The sequence below is a fragment of the Lithobates pipiens genome, unplaced genomic scaffold, assembly GCF_037356315.1.
Source record: "Lithobates pipiens isolate NorthernLeopardFrog02 unplaced genomic scaffold, aLitPip1_a1.2 Scaffold_13, whole genome shotgun sequence".
NCBI lineage: Eukaryota > Metazoa > Chordata > Amphibia > Anura > Ranidae > Lithobates > Lithobates pipiens.
In genome coordinates, this window is record NW_027507718.1 from 241,060,822 (window position 1) to 241,076,289 (window position 15,468).

A 15,468-nucleotide genomic window follows, 5' to 3' on the forward strand; every position below is an offset into this window, starting at 1 on the left:
AGCATGACTCCCAAAGGCAGAAACATTGTCATCTTAAAAGCTGATAACATTGATTGAGATATTAAGTCAATGAGCAGGAAGTTACAAGGGCATCGGATTTATGGCAGGATCTAAGGGATTTTTTTCTGTTCTTAGCCTGTAAAAAAAAAAAAAAAAAAAAATCATTGCAGGCACCACATATAAGGACCAGTAAGCTGCAAGATATCACATTTTTGTCTTGGCCATAGATCCACTTTAAATGTGGGATAATATTTTTGATCAGCAAGCCTTTGAATAGCATAGCATTGTGATAACCGCTATGAGATTTATGCAATGTGTTTACAAAATGATCTTATTGTGCTTTCCTGTAGAAGCTCATTTGCAAATGATTGTCACTAAAACTACAAAATTGCAATCCAATTATATTTCTCTTTTTAATATTTATTCCTGTGCTTTATGTACAGAGAACAGCCAAGTTATTGGAATGAGTGCGACCTTAAACAATGTCGATGAAATACAACAGTTCCTGAAGGCAGAATATTACACAGATAACTTCAGACCTGTAAGTTCCTATACTCTGTTCATTAAAGTGTACCTCTTACCAACAGAACCTGGAAAGAGCAGAAGTAATGTGTAAATTACACTAGGCATATGCCAAGTCCATAGATTGGTTGCTTTAAAATGTTATAACTACATGTCTCTGGTGTCAGTTTTCTCAGTACACATTTTATGTAAGGGAAGTGCTAGGACTCTAAAGTCTTTCAGGCTGGAAAATTCATGCAGTAGGTGGCAATGTGATCTACACACTGAATTTCTTTTGCTCCAGCCATCTTCCTTTGCTGCAGTTATCCACAAAAAATATAGAATTGATACCAAGTTGTGCAAAGATTTCAGGGATGGACAAGTATACAGGCGCAATGTGGAAAACGGGTGCATTGCAGATTGTTGCTAAGGAGAGGGTAAGCAAGAGCTGGCACCTTTTATCACACAGGGAAGCATTAATGATTCAGATGGGTTTTCTAACCCACCTGATTGTTCCTCTAAGCCCATGTTTCCTAAACTAGGGGTTATGGAGGACATATATGGGTCAAAGTCTGAACGATTGGTTGATCAAAAATTGTGTGCGTTTTGTAATCCGATGGTGCCACCATTGATTTTGAAATTCGACCAACCAAGCCAACCATGTTGTGACAGAAAAAAAAACAATTTGTGATCGGGAATCTTCTTTTCTTTCCAGGTCACAGCTCATGTGCATTTCTTTTTCAATTATATTTCTCACACAGTTTAACCATCATTGATTAGAAATTCGTTCCTTTTTCAAAAAGTTTCCACCGTGATCGATCACTCAGATTTGATGGCCGTGCAAAAATCGACCATTGCTGCGGCCCCATTAATGGTCATAAATCAACCAATTATTCAAAGGTGCGATTTTTTTAAATGAAGAATCGTTCGTAATTTGACATGTTTATGGCCGACATTGGGTCCCAAATTTGGTTGCACATGTGTTTGACAGGTCACCACTGGACTGTGTAGTAAAGCTTAGTTTGTCCTAACGCAAAATTAGTGGTGAGAGATATAGCAAACATTATTTATCTATGATTTAAACTGAATCCTAAAGCAATCTGGGATTTAGCTTATATACAAGGTGGTAATTTATTTTGTTTTTATGGGATGAAAGCATAATTATTCCCGCCCATAGCAACATCTACTAACCCCCCCCCCCCCCCATCCATCTTGTAGCCTGTGAAACACCCATATGGGTATAGGATTGGGTATATGGGATTGTATGATATTTTTTATTTTATTTATTTGTTTATTATGGTTGAACTAGATGGTCTTGTGTCTTTTTCAACCTAACGATGTAACATATGGGTAACTACAGCACCAACAAGGTTGGGTATTTTACACAGGCAAGGATGTGAGATGACAAGACCCAGTTGCTAGTTGGGAACGTCAAAAAGATAATTTGAAGAAGAATTTTATTCAGGCTTTGCTAACATTTTGGTAATGATTCTCTTTCTGCACCCTAGTAAGTTAAGCTCTGTGTCATTTGCAGGCTATTTAGACATATGAGTGTCTAACACTATGCTCTGCTATCAGTGTAATAAATGTTTCTAGAGGTTGCGTGATCAACCAAGGCTTGTATTTCTTAATTAAAAACAGGAATTGCACAAGATACTTGAGAGGTTGCTCAAAATTGGATTTTTTGAGAATTACTTGGTATTGTACATTCCAATGTAAAATCCAGATTATTTACTAAAAACTATTAACAAATGCAGCTTGCTGCTACCATCCTTCCGTCCAAAAAAAAGTATGAAAATCTCATTTGTAGAATAATAAAATTAAGGTTATCTGTGGTAAGAAAAACAAACGAGTCAGGAGATTCTTGGGAATAAAGGGTTACAGGCTTTGGGCACTAGAATGAAATGTACTTTTATTTGCAAAATAATTTACACTCTTTACAACTAAAATATATATCAAATACTGTACACAACTTTCCTGTCTCTGTTATGTACCAGGTGGAACTGAAGGAATATGTTAAATTAAAAGATTGTATCTATGAGGTTGACAGCAAGTCTGAACATAACTTGACTTTATCACGTCCTCTTAACTACAAGGTAAAGTATAAAGGCAAATTGAAGTTGGTGGGATTGGGCCCAGTTACAGCACAGAACTTGCATAGTACAGAGCACAAAGGGCACAGCCAACTAATAAAAGTACAAAGCATGCACGGCACAAACACGGCATGAACGGCGCACAGCAAACATCGCATACACAGCTCAGTGTGGTCATTGCATAGATGACAAGCACAGCATAGAATGTTCACATCACAGATCCTATAATGTATAGGGACACTGCAAATAACATCCTGTATGTGCCTTATTTGTACAAGGTTGAATTTGAAAATTATTCTAAGCTCACTTTTTTAATCAAAACATTAATATGTGGAATAATCACAGGTGTAATAGTATTTTTATTTGTGTTTTATTGAAATTTTAGTATTCAAGCAATATGCTGAGACTAGATCCCGATCACATTATTGCCCTGGTGACCGAAGTCATTCCTAATAATTCCTGTTTGGTCTTCTGCCCTACCAAAAAGAACTGTGAAAATGTTGCAGAGATGATCTGTAAATACCTCAACAAGTAAGACAATATTTTTCTTTATATAAAAGTAGAACTTTTTCCCACACTACTCAGCCTAATGCATTACCATCACCCTCCTGGCACTGAGAGGAAGACAAATCCAAAATATTCACAGCAGAAGCTGGCACAGATAATGTCCCTCTACATCTAAAGCCAAATCCTGAGGGCATATCTCCAAAAATCAAAGGAATCCCATCATAGCTGTCTATTTTATAAAACGGAGAAAAGCCATGATCATCAGGGTCATGGCTGATCTCTGGGGTTTATGTACAGTAGCTGAAATGAGAACCAGAGAACTTTGTTTTCAGCTTCTCATCACAGCACGCAACCGTTCTGTCACTAACGGCCAGTTTATGAAAGTAAGATCTGAAAATCTCACTGGCCGCTACACTGAAATATCTCTGTCCCGACCTCTCCAACTCAGAGGCGGAGAATCTGTGAGAGAAGAGATGCTAGTGCGATTAGAGGAAGAAGACTTCTTTCTCTATATCAGCACCAGTGGGTTAAAAGTGTGTGTGTGTGTGTGTGTGTGTGTGTATGTATGCGTGATTTTGAATAATTATCTCCTTGCATTGCAACTCTGCATTAGTCAGTGGTAAATGTGGTATACCCTATATACAATCATCCAACACTAGTTAGTTTCCACAATCCATGACTTAACATCACAGTTCACACAAATACGTTTTAAATTCAGACTGTAGCACTGAGGTAAGTATTTTTTTTCCACAGTAGCATGACAATCCCTCCACCTCCGGTTTAACTAATCACTCTCACCTTATGGCATGGACCCCTGTGCAAACAGGTGGTCATGCAAGTGGGTATCAAAAGGGTTAACACGGACAATAAGCTTCTCTCGTGTCTCCTTAGATCTCAGCAAGGACGCCAGGTCATGGGTAGAAAGAAAAGATCTAAATGCTCACCGCTTAAGTATAAGATTTAATTTTTGTGTTCAAACACAAACTACTCACACATAAAGATGATAAAAACACAGCATGTAAAGCCAACAATTGTGTTAGTTCCGTAGTAGCAGCGGGTGACATCATGCGTAGCTCCTCCCCCATACGCGTTACATTCAATCAGAACTTCGACATCACCGGACTCCTCCCCCCTTCCCTTTGTTAGCAGACGGAGGCACTTGGGGAAGGGGGAGGAGTCCAGTGACGTTGATGTCCGTGACATCACCGGATCTCAGACGGAACTCCCTAAAGCCAGCGGAGAGATGAGTAAGAATTTTGATTGATCAAAAAAATTAATCAAGGAATTCATCTTTAATTTTCACAGCCCTAATATATAAAAAAAAAAAAAATATATATATATATATATATATATATATATATAATATGTGTGTGTGTGTGTGTGTGTGTGTGTGTGTATATATATATATATATATATATATATATATATATATATATATATATATATATATATATATATATATATATATATATATATATATATATATACACATACATATACACACAAGTATGTGTATAATTTGTGTGTGTACGGGGGAAAAAAGTATTTGACCCCTGCTGATTTTGTAAATTTTTCCGCTGACAAAGAAATGATCAGTCTATAATTTTAATGGTTGGTTTATTTTTTTTAAATAACAATTTGTATTGATTTTCATCAAAAAATAAAGGCACAAGAAATAAACACACAGAAATATAAACAGTAAGCGCAAGGTGCGACAATAACAGCCAGTAAAACTACAGGAAGAAAATGTCCCAATAGAACAGTATTACTGCTGGAGTGGTGTATCATATACTGTAGTAATAGCATGGAGGGAATGATGTTATCCCTGAAAATAAAACATCAGCACTTCTTGTTTACTGATTCAAGGGGAACCTCCTGGAGATGCCATAATTCCCAAACACGATTGTGAGCTTCTATTCTGTCCTGTATTCTAGCAGTCATTTTCTCCATCAACTCAGCATTCTTAACTCTTGCATATCTGGTGTCGCAGGAAGGAGGGGAGGGCTGCTTCCAATGGAGGGAAATAAGACATTGTGCCGCCGTAAGAATGTGGCGGAGCAATTGCTTATAGGGTTTCTTAATGTGATTGTAGCCGTATTAGTGCAGTTGTGACAGAGAAAATTGAGTATTGTCCGTGATACTTTTTTTAATTTGCACTAACATACAATTTTTCAGGACAAGCTTTCTGGTACCCCGAAAGCTTGTCCTGAAAAATTGTATGTTAGTGCAAATAAAAAAAAGTATCACAGACAATACTCAATTTTCTTTATAGGGTTTCAAAATATTTAAGAAAAAAATGAGAGGCCTAACAAGAAAATTTTTGGTATCATGGAGATGGGCACCCCAAAAAGTTGACCCAACAGTTGGTGGACTGAGTGCCAAAACAGGGTAATTAGTGGTCGGTGCCAGAATATATGGAGAAGGGTACCTTTGTCCCCGTGGCAACGGCAACAGCAATCCAAACGAATGGGTTAGATGGCATGCAGGACATCCGGAGTCAGGTACCAAAAGTAGAGGATTTTATATACATTTTCCTTATAGAGAGTACAAAGGGAAATTCTAGCAGCCTGAGACTAGATCACCTGCCACGTCTTTAAAGAGATCCCTTCATTGAGTGACCCCTCCCAACAAAGCATATACAAGTGTTTACCTTGAGCTTGAAAGGAGTAAGCATTCAATAGTTTGTAGATGTCTGAGATCATTCCCCTTTGTGCCAAGCTCGCTCGTCCCCATCCCCTTTCTTGACCTGCTGGGCTGTGTGCTTGGATAAGGGTCTGGTATGGATTTTTTTCGGCATGGTATTCCTTTTAAAATCCATACTAGACCAAAGGACCTGGTATGCTTTTGGAGGGGGAACCCATGTCGTGGTGTTTTTGTTTTTTGTTTTTTTTACATTTTGTGTGGCGTTCCCCCTAAAGATTCATACCAGACACAGTGCCTGGTATTGTCGGGGATCAAAGTCTGATCCATGTTCATTGAAGTTGGACGCATGTCCGATTTTAAGTTACAGGTTAAAGTCAGATCCACAGTCCTACGACTTTCGTGTTGTACTAGTGTGAACCTGGCCTCAGTGGTGACTGTAAAATTTGGATGTTTTAGATAAAAAAAGACCTCTTCTGTGTCAGCTTCTGATGTTAATATTTTGGGTTAAGAGTTTTTGCAGACAGAATAAAAAGTTAAGTTTAAAAAAAAAAAAAATGTTTTTTATTTTTTTAAATTAATTTTCTTTGTAAAAATTGACTGACTACATACCAGTATAAAAATGTCCTTTTATTAAGTCATTTATTTTTGCATCTGCACAGTCACGTGCTGCAATAACTCCACATATGTATTTTGTAGTACTAAAAACTGTATATTTGAGAGAAGTAAAGGAAAATAAAATCAGGGGGTCATTTATTGAAGGAAAGCAGAGATTTGCTCTACTTTTTTAAATTGTTTTATAAAAAACTAACAATTATTTTCTTGTAGGCAGCACCTCTGCTCCCTACAAGGAATACAGAGCTAGAGTTATGTTCATAGTTACAAAATTGCAAAGACAAAAAAAATGAATAGAAACCTTGAAAAAATTATTCATTAAGAAGGGATAGTTTATTGCATTTTCTGTAAGCACGTGTTTTAAGATATTATTGCAGTGTTGCAGTAATTTTTGATTTGCCTTTTACATTTTTAAAAGCCTAAAGCTGAATCTCAGGTAAATGACTTTGGAAGGTTCTGATGATAAATTCCAGCATGTTGAACTGGGGAGAAGTTTTGTATACCCTTTCAGTAAAAAGGACCATTGGAGAAAGCTTAACTTATCTCCCGATCAGTATTCTGGAACTTGCGTTGCTTTGGTTATCCCTGAAATTCTGGACTTCTCATCTGCAACGTCATCCAACCAGGACTCATTGGGACAATTCCACCGCAGTGGTTTACATAAACCTTCAGGGAGCAGCCAGCCTCTCGCAGCTAAAAGAGAAGCAAATCTGATTCTGGCTTGGACGGAGCTTCACATTTCAGCACTTCCAGTCTATTTCCAGTTGGGGAAAATTGGCGAGTGGACTTCTTAATCGTCAATGTCTAGACTTCAGAGGATGGTCTTTTCACTTTCAGGTGTTTCTGGCTTTTTGTTCGCAGGTAAGGAAGCCCGATATGGATCTCCTGTCTCCAGGTTCAAAAACAAATTGAGCTGGTTTGCCCCCAGATCCAGGGACTTCTTAGCGGTTGTAGTTGATGCTGTGGTGATTTTGTGAGCCAGTCAACCTCATCTATGACCTTTCTTCTCTAAAGCTCTTTCCTCGCCTACTCAACATGATTACAATGTAGGGCATTCTGGTAATTCTCATTGCACCATAATGCCCCAAGAGTTCTTGACCTTGTCAGATTTCTGACATACTTTCTGTGTACTCTCCCAGATCTTTCAGGCCTACTATACCAAAAGCAGCTTTACAACCCTGCTTTTTGGTTGTTGGCTTTACAGCCTGGCTCATAAAGTCCAGGTTCTGAGGGACAAAGGCCTATCTGATTCGGTCATCCATACACGCGTGAAGGCTAGGAAATCACCTACTCAAAACAGTCTACCATTGCACGTCGAAGATGTATTTCTCCTGGTGAAAGGCGAGGAAGTTTAAATCACAGGAATTTCTCCATGGGATGAATCCTGTCTGTTCTCCAGTGTAGTCCTGGATCAATAGTCTCCTTGAGTACCCTCAATGGTCGCGCCTTGATCTTAGTAGTTCATTTTCAGAGACTACTTGCTTCTCAATCCCTAGTGAAGGCCCATTAAACAGGGTGTTGCTCACACTTTCTCTTGTATGGTCCCCAGTGTTTCTATGGGATTTCAGACAGGTTCTGTCTTTCTTTTGGATTTCAGACAGGTTCTGTTGTTCAGAAACTGTCCTTTGAACTTATAAGGGATATTGCTTTGCCTTCCCTTATTTGCCTTATTTGTAAGGCTACCTTTTCGTCACTATCATTTTTGAAATGCAAGTCTCTGAGTTGGTGGCCATTTAACCTGTAAATAACTTTTTCTGCTGCTTCACCAAGATAAGGTTTCTTTGAAGCCCGGGGCCTCTTTTTTTTTTTTTTTTTTTTTTTTTAATTTCTCCTGAAGTAACTACTTCCTTTGACCTTAACCAGTACGTTGTTCTACCATTTCTCTCTTCTGCTCCGAAGCACCCTAAGTAAATTTCTCTCCACTGCATGGATGCGGCACAAACTGTCATTCCTGAACATCCCCATACAGGACAGTGTACTTCTCTTTCCAATATAGCCAGGTGGATTTGACAGCTCATCATTCAAGCTTATAAGCTCAAAGGAAGGCTCCCTCTTTCACTGTCAAAGTGCACTCCACCAGATCAGTTGGTGTTTCTTGGGCTTTTCAGCATTTGGCATTTGAGTATACTTGGGCTACAGATTGCAAGGCTGCCACCCAGAAAAAGTGACAGCAGGCATCACAACAAGGAACAGCTCTGAAGCGTCAGTGCTGAAGAAGGGCAGAGAGGTGAGTTTGCTGTAATGATCAAGTATCTTGTGCAATTTGCACATTATAGAATAAAACATTAAACCTACTGTTTCATTTTAAAATTACACTTCAACATTTCAGTCACACAAAAAATTCAGTGTTTAAAATGTGACTGTTGAATCATAGAATTGCATAATGAGAAGGAACACGAAAGCAGAACCATTTTGTACGATGGCATAGCAGGGAGCAGAGACTGTCTGTAATGACCATTTATGGCGTCTCCCGTGTATTGAAATAATTACAAATTATATAATGTTTCTAAAGCATTAATATATATTAGTAAGATTATTTACAGCTAGTGGATCTCTGTTGCACATGTATCTTGAAAACATTAGACTATACTTTTCTAGTAATATATTTTACTCAGCATGTCATAAAATGATAGTAAAAATGGCACATTCACTTTTGTATGCTTAAGAACATACTTAGATTACAGAACACCTGAGAAGAAAATCCTGCTTGAAAACCTGAAGAACACAGGCAATGGAACATTGTGCTCTGTGCTGAAGAGAACAATTCCCTTTGGCATCGCTTACCATCACAGCGGACTGACTAGTGATGAGAGGAAGTTGGTGGAAGAAGCCTATTCCGCTGGAGTCCTCTGTCTCCTTACATGCACTTCTACTTTGGCAGCAGGAGTCAATCTGCCAGCTAGAAGGTCAGTTTGTTAAACAATTTATTCATTCTCAGGAATGTCTCAATAAACATCAGCCCATTGGTACCATCTCGGTGGTCCTCCTCTTTACCTTTGAACATAGTTTGGATATATATGCAAGATTTTGATATTTATTTATGTTAAAGTAACCTGAAAGTAAGAATGGGTAAATTGTGCATTCAGTGGTGTCTTTCCATTTCAGAGACTGTGGGCAATCAATTTCAGATTAATATTAAGCTGAACAAATTTTCTTTTCATAAAATGATACTCACAATAGTGAAACAAAAAGCTCTAAGGTGGAAGTGGAATAATGAAAAGGGCCAAACAAGCTGTTCATCATTGGCGTTTGTGGCCTTCTGAAAATACTGGTTGCCTGCCTGTGTCTTACAGTAATAATTTTGTAATACACATCCCAAACAAGCATGTTGTAAAATCAAAGTGTCAAAGATAAGTGAAGATGAGCCAAAACAGCATCATAAGAGTCTGGGGGAACTTACTTTTTCAGAGAGATGAGCGGTGGTAGCCCCCCCATATACTTTTCCCATGACAGGGCTAATAGTGCTTTTTATCATCCTTGTTTAATACAGCACAATGTGTAAAACATATTTGCATTGTGCCTACAGCAACCAAACCGCATTCTTCTTTCACAAATATGACTCTTCTGGATGCTGTGGGTTACTGTACTGGACACCTAGCCATTTCCCTTTGCATGGCTTCATTACTAAGCCCTTATTGGTTTGATTTCATTCTAAGAGCCATTCTAATGTTAATTTTCTTGGTTCACCTTTGCTTTCTTTCTGGAAATAGTTGTAAAGAAGTGACAGTTGTGCTGCTGAAACCCTGAACCCGCCATGTTGTACCATTAATATGTCAAGTAAACTGCGAGAATGATATATAGTGTGTGTGTGTATATGTATGTATGTGTGTGTGTGTATATATATAATATAATTAGGGCTGTTACTGATTACAATTTTGTGTTCGATTAATCAATTTATTTATTTTTTTAATCAACTAAATTCGATTAATTATCATGCACATACAGATCCAACTACTTTTAGCTGATCTCCTTGCATTGCAACTCTGCATTAGTCAGTGGTAAATGTGGTGTACACTATATACAATCACCCGACACTAGTTCGTTTCCACAATCCTGAACTTCACAGTTCACACAAATACTTTTTAGATTCAAACTTTAGCACTGACGCAAATCATTTTTTTTATTAAACTTTAAGAACGTAGAAAGTTAGTTTTTAACTTTAATTATAAAACTTATCTAGTATATTGACTGTCAGTCACTTTATAGTAGGCAAGTAGGCATCACTTTAGCCAGTCACGCAGACATAGCAGAGTGTTTACATTTTTTTTTTTTTTTTTTTTTTACAACAATGTTAAAAACGGAGGCTTTCAAATTTGCCTACACTTGGCTCACTGAATGATCCCCGTTAACCACATCCATATTTGCCATCACGGTCATGGCTGCCTGGTGACATCAGACATCGATGTCACCAGACTCCTCCCCCCTTCCCTTCATTAGCAGACGGAGGTACTTGGGGAAGGGGAGGAGTCCGGTGATGTTGATGTCTGTGACATCACAGGATCTCCAACGGAACTCCCTGAAGACCCGGAAGCTGGCGGAGAGGTGAGTACTGATCAACAAATTCTGATCGATCAAAAAAATGTATGATTAATCGAGGAATTAATCTATAATTTTCACAGCCCTAATTATATATATATATATATATATATATATATATATATATATATATATATATATATATATATATATATATATATATATATATATATATATATATATATACTCACCAGCCACTTTATTAGGTACACCTGTTCAATTGCTCGGTAACACATATTGCTAATTAGCCAATCACATGGCAGCAACTCAATGCATTTAGGCATCTAGATGTGGTGAAGACAACTTGCTGAAGTCCAAACGGAGCATCAGAATGGGGAAGAAAGAGGATTTAGGTGACTTTGAGTGTGGCATGGTTGTTGGTGCCAGAAGGGCTAGTCTGAGTATTTCAAAAACTGCTGATCTACTGGGATTTTCATGCACAACCTTCTCTAAGGTTTACAGAGAATGGTCTGAAAAATAGAAAATGTCCAATGAGCGTCAGTTATGTGGACGAAAGAGCCTTGTTGATGTCAGAGGAGAATTGGCAGACTGGTTTGAGATGACTGGAAGGCAACAGTAACTCCAACAACCAAGGTATGCAGAATACTATCTCTGAACACATTGAACCTTGAAGTAGATGGGCTACAGCAGCAGAAGATCACACCGGGTACCACTTCTGTCAGCTAAGAACAGGAAACCGAGGCTGCAATTCGCACCGACTCACAAAAATTGGACAATGGAAGATTGGAAAAAACGTTGCCTGGTCTGATGAGTTTTGATTTCAGCTGCGATATTCAGATGGTAGCATCAGAATTTGTCATAAACAGTATTAAAGCATGGATCATCCTGCCTCATATCAATGGTTCAGGCTGGTGATGGCGGTGTAATGGTGTGGGGGATATTTTCTTGGCACACTTTGGGCCCCTTAGTACCAATTGAGCATTGTTTAAATGGCACAGCCTACCTGAGTGTTATTGCTGACCATGTCCATCCCTTTATGACTACAGTCTACCCATCTTCTGATGTCTACTTCGAGCAGGATAATGCACCATGTCACAAAGCTCAGATTATCTCACCACTGGTTTCTTAACCACTTAAAGTGGGAGTCCACCGTTTCTTTTTTTTTTTTTTTTTTTAAAGCCAGCAGCTACAAATACTGCAGCTGCTGACTTTTAAAATAATGACACTTACCCGCCCAGCGCGCCCGCGATGTCGGCACCCGAAGCCGATCTCTCGATCGTCTCTCGGGTGCCTCCGCCGCCATCTTGGGTATGGGTATCAGGAAGTGGTGCCTTGCGGCTTCATTTCCCAGTTCCCTACTGCACATGCGCGAGTCCGCTGCGCAATAAGGATGGTCCCCGCTGTCTCTGGGATCCGTGTGTTTCCCAGCAGGCAGCGGGGGACCTTCGGAAAGGGGCGTAGATTCTGCGGAAAGGGGCGTAGCTTCTGCAGAATCTACGCCGGAAGTGGGTGCAGATACCTGTACTGTACAGGTACCTGCACCCCCCTCCCCCCTGAAAGGTGCCAATTGTGGCGCCGGAGGGGGGGAGGGTTCCAATGAGCGGAAGCTCCACTTTAGGGTGGACCTCCGCTTTAAGGACCAGGCCTCTTTTTCAGATTTGGTGTTTACATGTTTAAAACTGTTTTTTTTGCTACAAAATTACTTAGAACCCCCAAACATTTTATATATTTTTTTCTAACACCCTAGAGAATAAAATGGTGGTCATTGAAATACTTTTTTTCACACCGTATTTGCGCAGCGGTCTTACAAGCGCACTTTTTTTTTTTTTTTTAATTCACTTTTTTGAATAAAAAAATAAGACAACAGTAAAATTAGCCCAATTTTTTTTATATTGTGAAAGACAATGGTACGCCGAGTAAATTGATACCCAACATGTCACGCTTCAAAATTGCGCCCGCTCGTGCAATGGCCTCAAACTTTTAGCCTCAAAAATCTCCATAAGCGACATTTAAAAAATTCTACAGGTTGCATTTTTTGCGTTACAGAGGAGGTCTAGGGCTAGAATTATTGCTCTCGCTCTACCGATCACGGCGATACCTCACATGTGTGGTTTGACCACCGTTTTCATATGCGGGCGCTACTCTCGTATGCGCTCGCTTCTGTGCGCAAGCTCGTTGTGACGGGGTGTTTTTAAAAAAACTTTTTTTTTTCTTATTTTATTTTAATTGATTTTATTTATTTTTACACTGTTTTAAAAAAAAAAAAAAAAAAATGGATCACTTTTATTCCTATTACAAGGAATGTAAACATCCCTTGTAATAGAAAAAAGCATGACAGGTCCTCTTAAATATGAGATCTGGGGTCAAAAAGTCTTCAGATCTCATATTTGGACTAAAATGCCAAAAAAAAAAAAAATGACATTTAAAAAAAATATACCTTTTAAGAGGTATGGGCGGAAGTGACGTTTTGACGTTGCTTCCGCCCACCTATGGTATAGAGACGAGTGGGGGCCATCTTAGCCTTACTCGTCTCCATACCCAGCTAGCAAAAGGACCCGATCGCCTCCGCCGCTACCGATGGCTCCGTTAAGCGGCGGAAGGTGCAGGAGGGCGGCGGCACCTCTCCCGCCGCCGATATCGGTGATCTTGCGGCGAATCCGCCACAGAGACCACCGTTATCGTACAGAAGACCGGCGCCTGAAGAGATGGATATCTCGGTTGTGGCAGCAGCTGCTGCCGTTACCGAGATATCACTCTTCAAATATAGGACGTACATCGTCGTGCGCTGGTTGTTAAGTGGTTAAACGTGATAATGAAGTCCCTGTACTCCAATGGCCTTTACAGTCACCAGATCTCAATCCAAAAGAGCACCTTTGGGATTTGGTGGAACAGGAGATTTGCATCATGGATGTGCAGCCGAAAAATCTGCAGAAACTGCGTGATGCTATCATGTCAATATGGGGCAAAATCTCGGAGGAATGTTTCCAACACCTTGTTGAATCTATTCCACAAAGAATTAAGTCATTCCTGAAGGCAAAAGGGCACCAACCCGGTAGCAGGGTGTACCTAATAAAGTGGCCGGTGTGTGTGTGTGTGTATATATATATATATATATATATTTACAATAATAATGTCCTAGCTTTTCTTTTCTTTCTGCAGGGTTATTTTACGAGCACCATATGTTGCTAAAGATTTCCTGAAGAGGGCACAATATAAACAGATGATTGGCAGGGCCGGCCGAGCTGGAATTGACAGTGCTGGGGAAAGCATCCTTATTATACAGGACAAAGATAAACAAATGGTAATGCTAATGATTTTAACACACAAGTCAGCACTGTAAAGCTTATCTTTTACAGCACCTTCCACATATTTAGAGCTTTAGTTTCTTATCTAGGGATAGTAGAGTACAAGTCCAGTCTATTCTCTTTCTGTTGTCTAGATTATCATTGTCACCAAGCCAGTGATGAAATCCATACAGATAAGAAAAAAAGAACGTTTTTTTTTGTTTTGTTTTTTAAAGAAGAAAGCTTTATTAAAGTTTTGCATGGAATTAAGATCTTATAAAAAAATGCAACATAGGAGGTACAACCTGACAATGGAATAACTAGCTAGTACATTACATATTTTTGTGCTAGTGAGAATACTTGGAAGATGAAATATTAGCGACATAAACAACTCAACAATACCCATATAACACTGAGCAAAATTATAAACGCAACACTTTTGTGTTTGCCCCTATTTATCATGAGCGAACTTAAAGATCTACAACTTTTTCACAAATATGTCTAAATCTGTGTTAGTGAGAACTTCTCCTTTGCCGAGATAATCCATCCAGCTCACAGGTGTGGCATATCAAGATGCTGATTAGACAGCATGATTATTGCACAAGTGTCCCCTCGGCTGGTCACAATAAAAGGCCACTCTAAAATGTGCAGTTTTATCATACAACATAATGCCACAGATGTTGCAAGTTTTGAGGGAGCGTGCAATTGGCATGCCGACTGCAAGAATGTCCAGCAGAGCTGTTGCTCTTGAATTGAATGTTAATTTCTCTACCATAAGCCGTCTCCAAAGGCTATTGAGAGAATTTGGCAGTACATCCAACCGGCCTCACACCCGCAGTCCACGTGTAACCACACCAGCCCAGGACCTCCACATCCAGCATTTTCACCTCCAAGATCGTCTGAGACCAGCCACCCGGACAGCTGCTGCAACAATCGGTTTCCATAACCAAATAATTTCTGCATAAACCATCTCAGGGAAGCTCATCTACATGATTTTTGTCCTCATTGGGGTCTCAACTTGACTGCAGTTTGTCGTCGTTACCGACTTGAGTGGGCAAATGCTCACATTCAATGGTGTCAGGCACTTTGGAGAGGTGTTCTATTCAAGGATGAATATCGGTTTTCACTGTACAGGGCAGATGACACACAGCATTTATTGTGTCCTGGGTGGGCAGTTGGCTGATGTCAATGTTGTTGATCGAGTGGCCCATGGTGACGGGGGAGTTATGGTATGGGCAGGCGTATGCTATGGACAACGAATACAGGTGCATTTTATTGATGCCATTTTGAATGCACAGAGATACCGTGATGAGATACCCAGGACCATTGTT

The 15,468-nt window shown here is 39.4% G+C and overlaps 1 protein-coding gene across 2 annotated transcripts in view; it reads left to right on the forward strand.

Moving 5' to 3' along the window:
- Positions 1-15,468, forward strand: part of HELQ (helicase, POLQ like) — a 59,180-nt gene that overhangs the window by 16,654 nt on the left and 27,058 nt on the right. For both annotated transcript variants that reach the window (XM_077476418.1, XM_077476417.1), the window contains 5 exons: positions 444-541; positions 2,499-2,597; positions 2,980-3,125; positions 9,023-9,262; positions 14,013-14,154. In XM_077476418.1, coding sequence (XP_077332544.1) covers positions 444-541; positions 2,499-2,597; positions 2,980-3,125; positions 9,023-9,262; positions 14,013-14,154 — 725 coding nt within the window. The remainder of the gene's footprint in view (positions 1-443; positions 542-2,498; positions 2,598-2,979; positions 3,126-9,022; positions 9,263-14,012; positions 14,155-15,468) is intronic.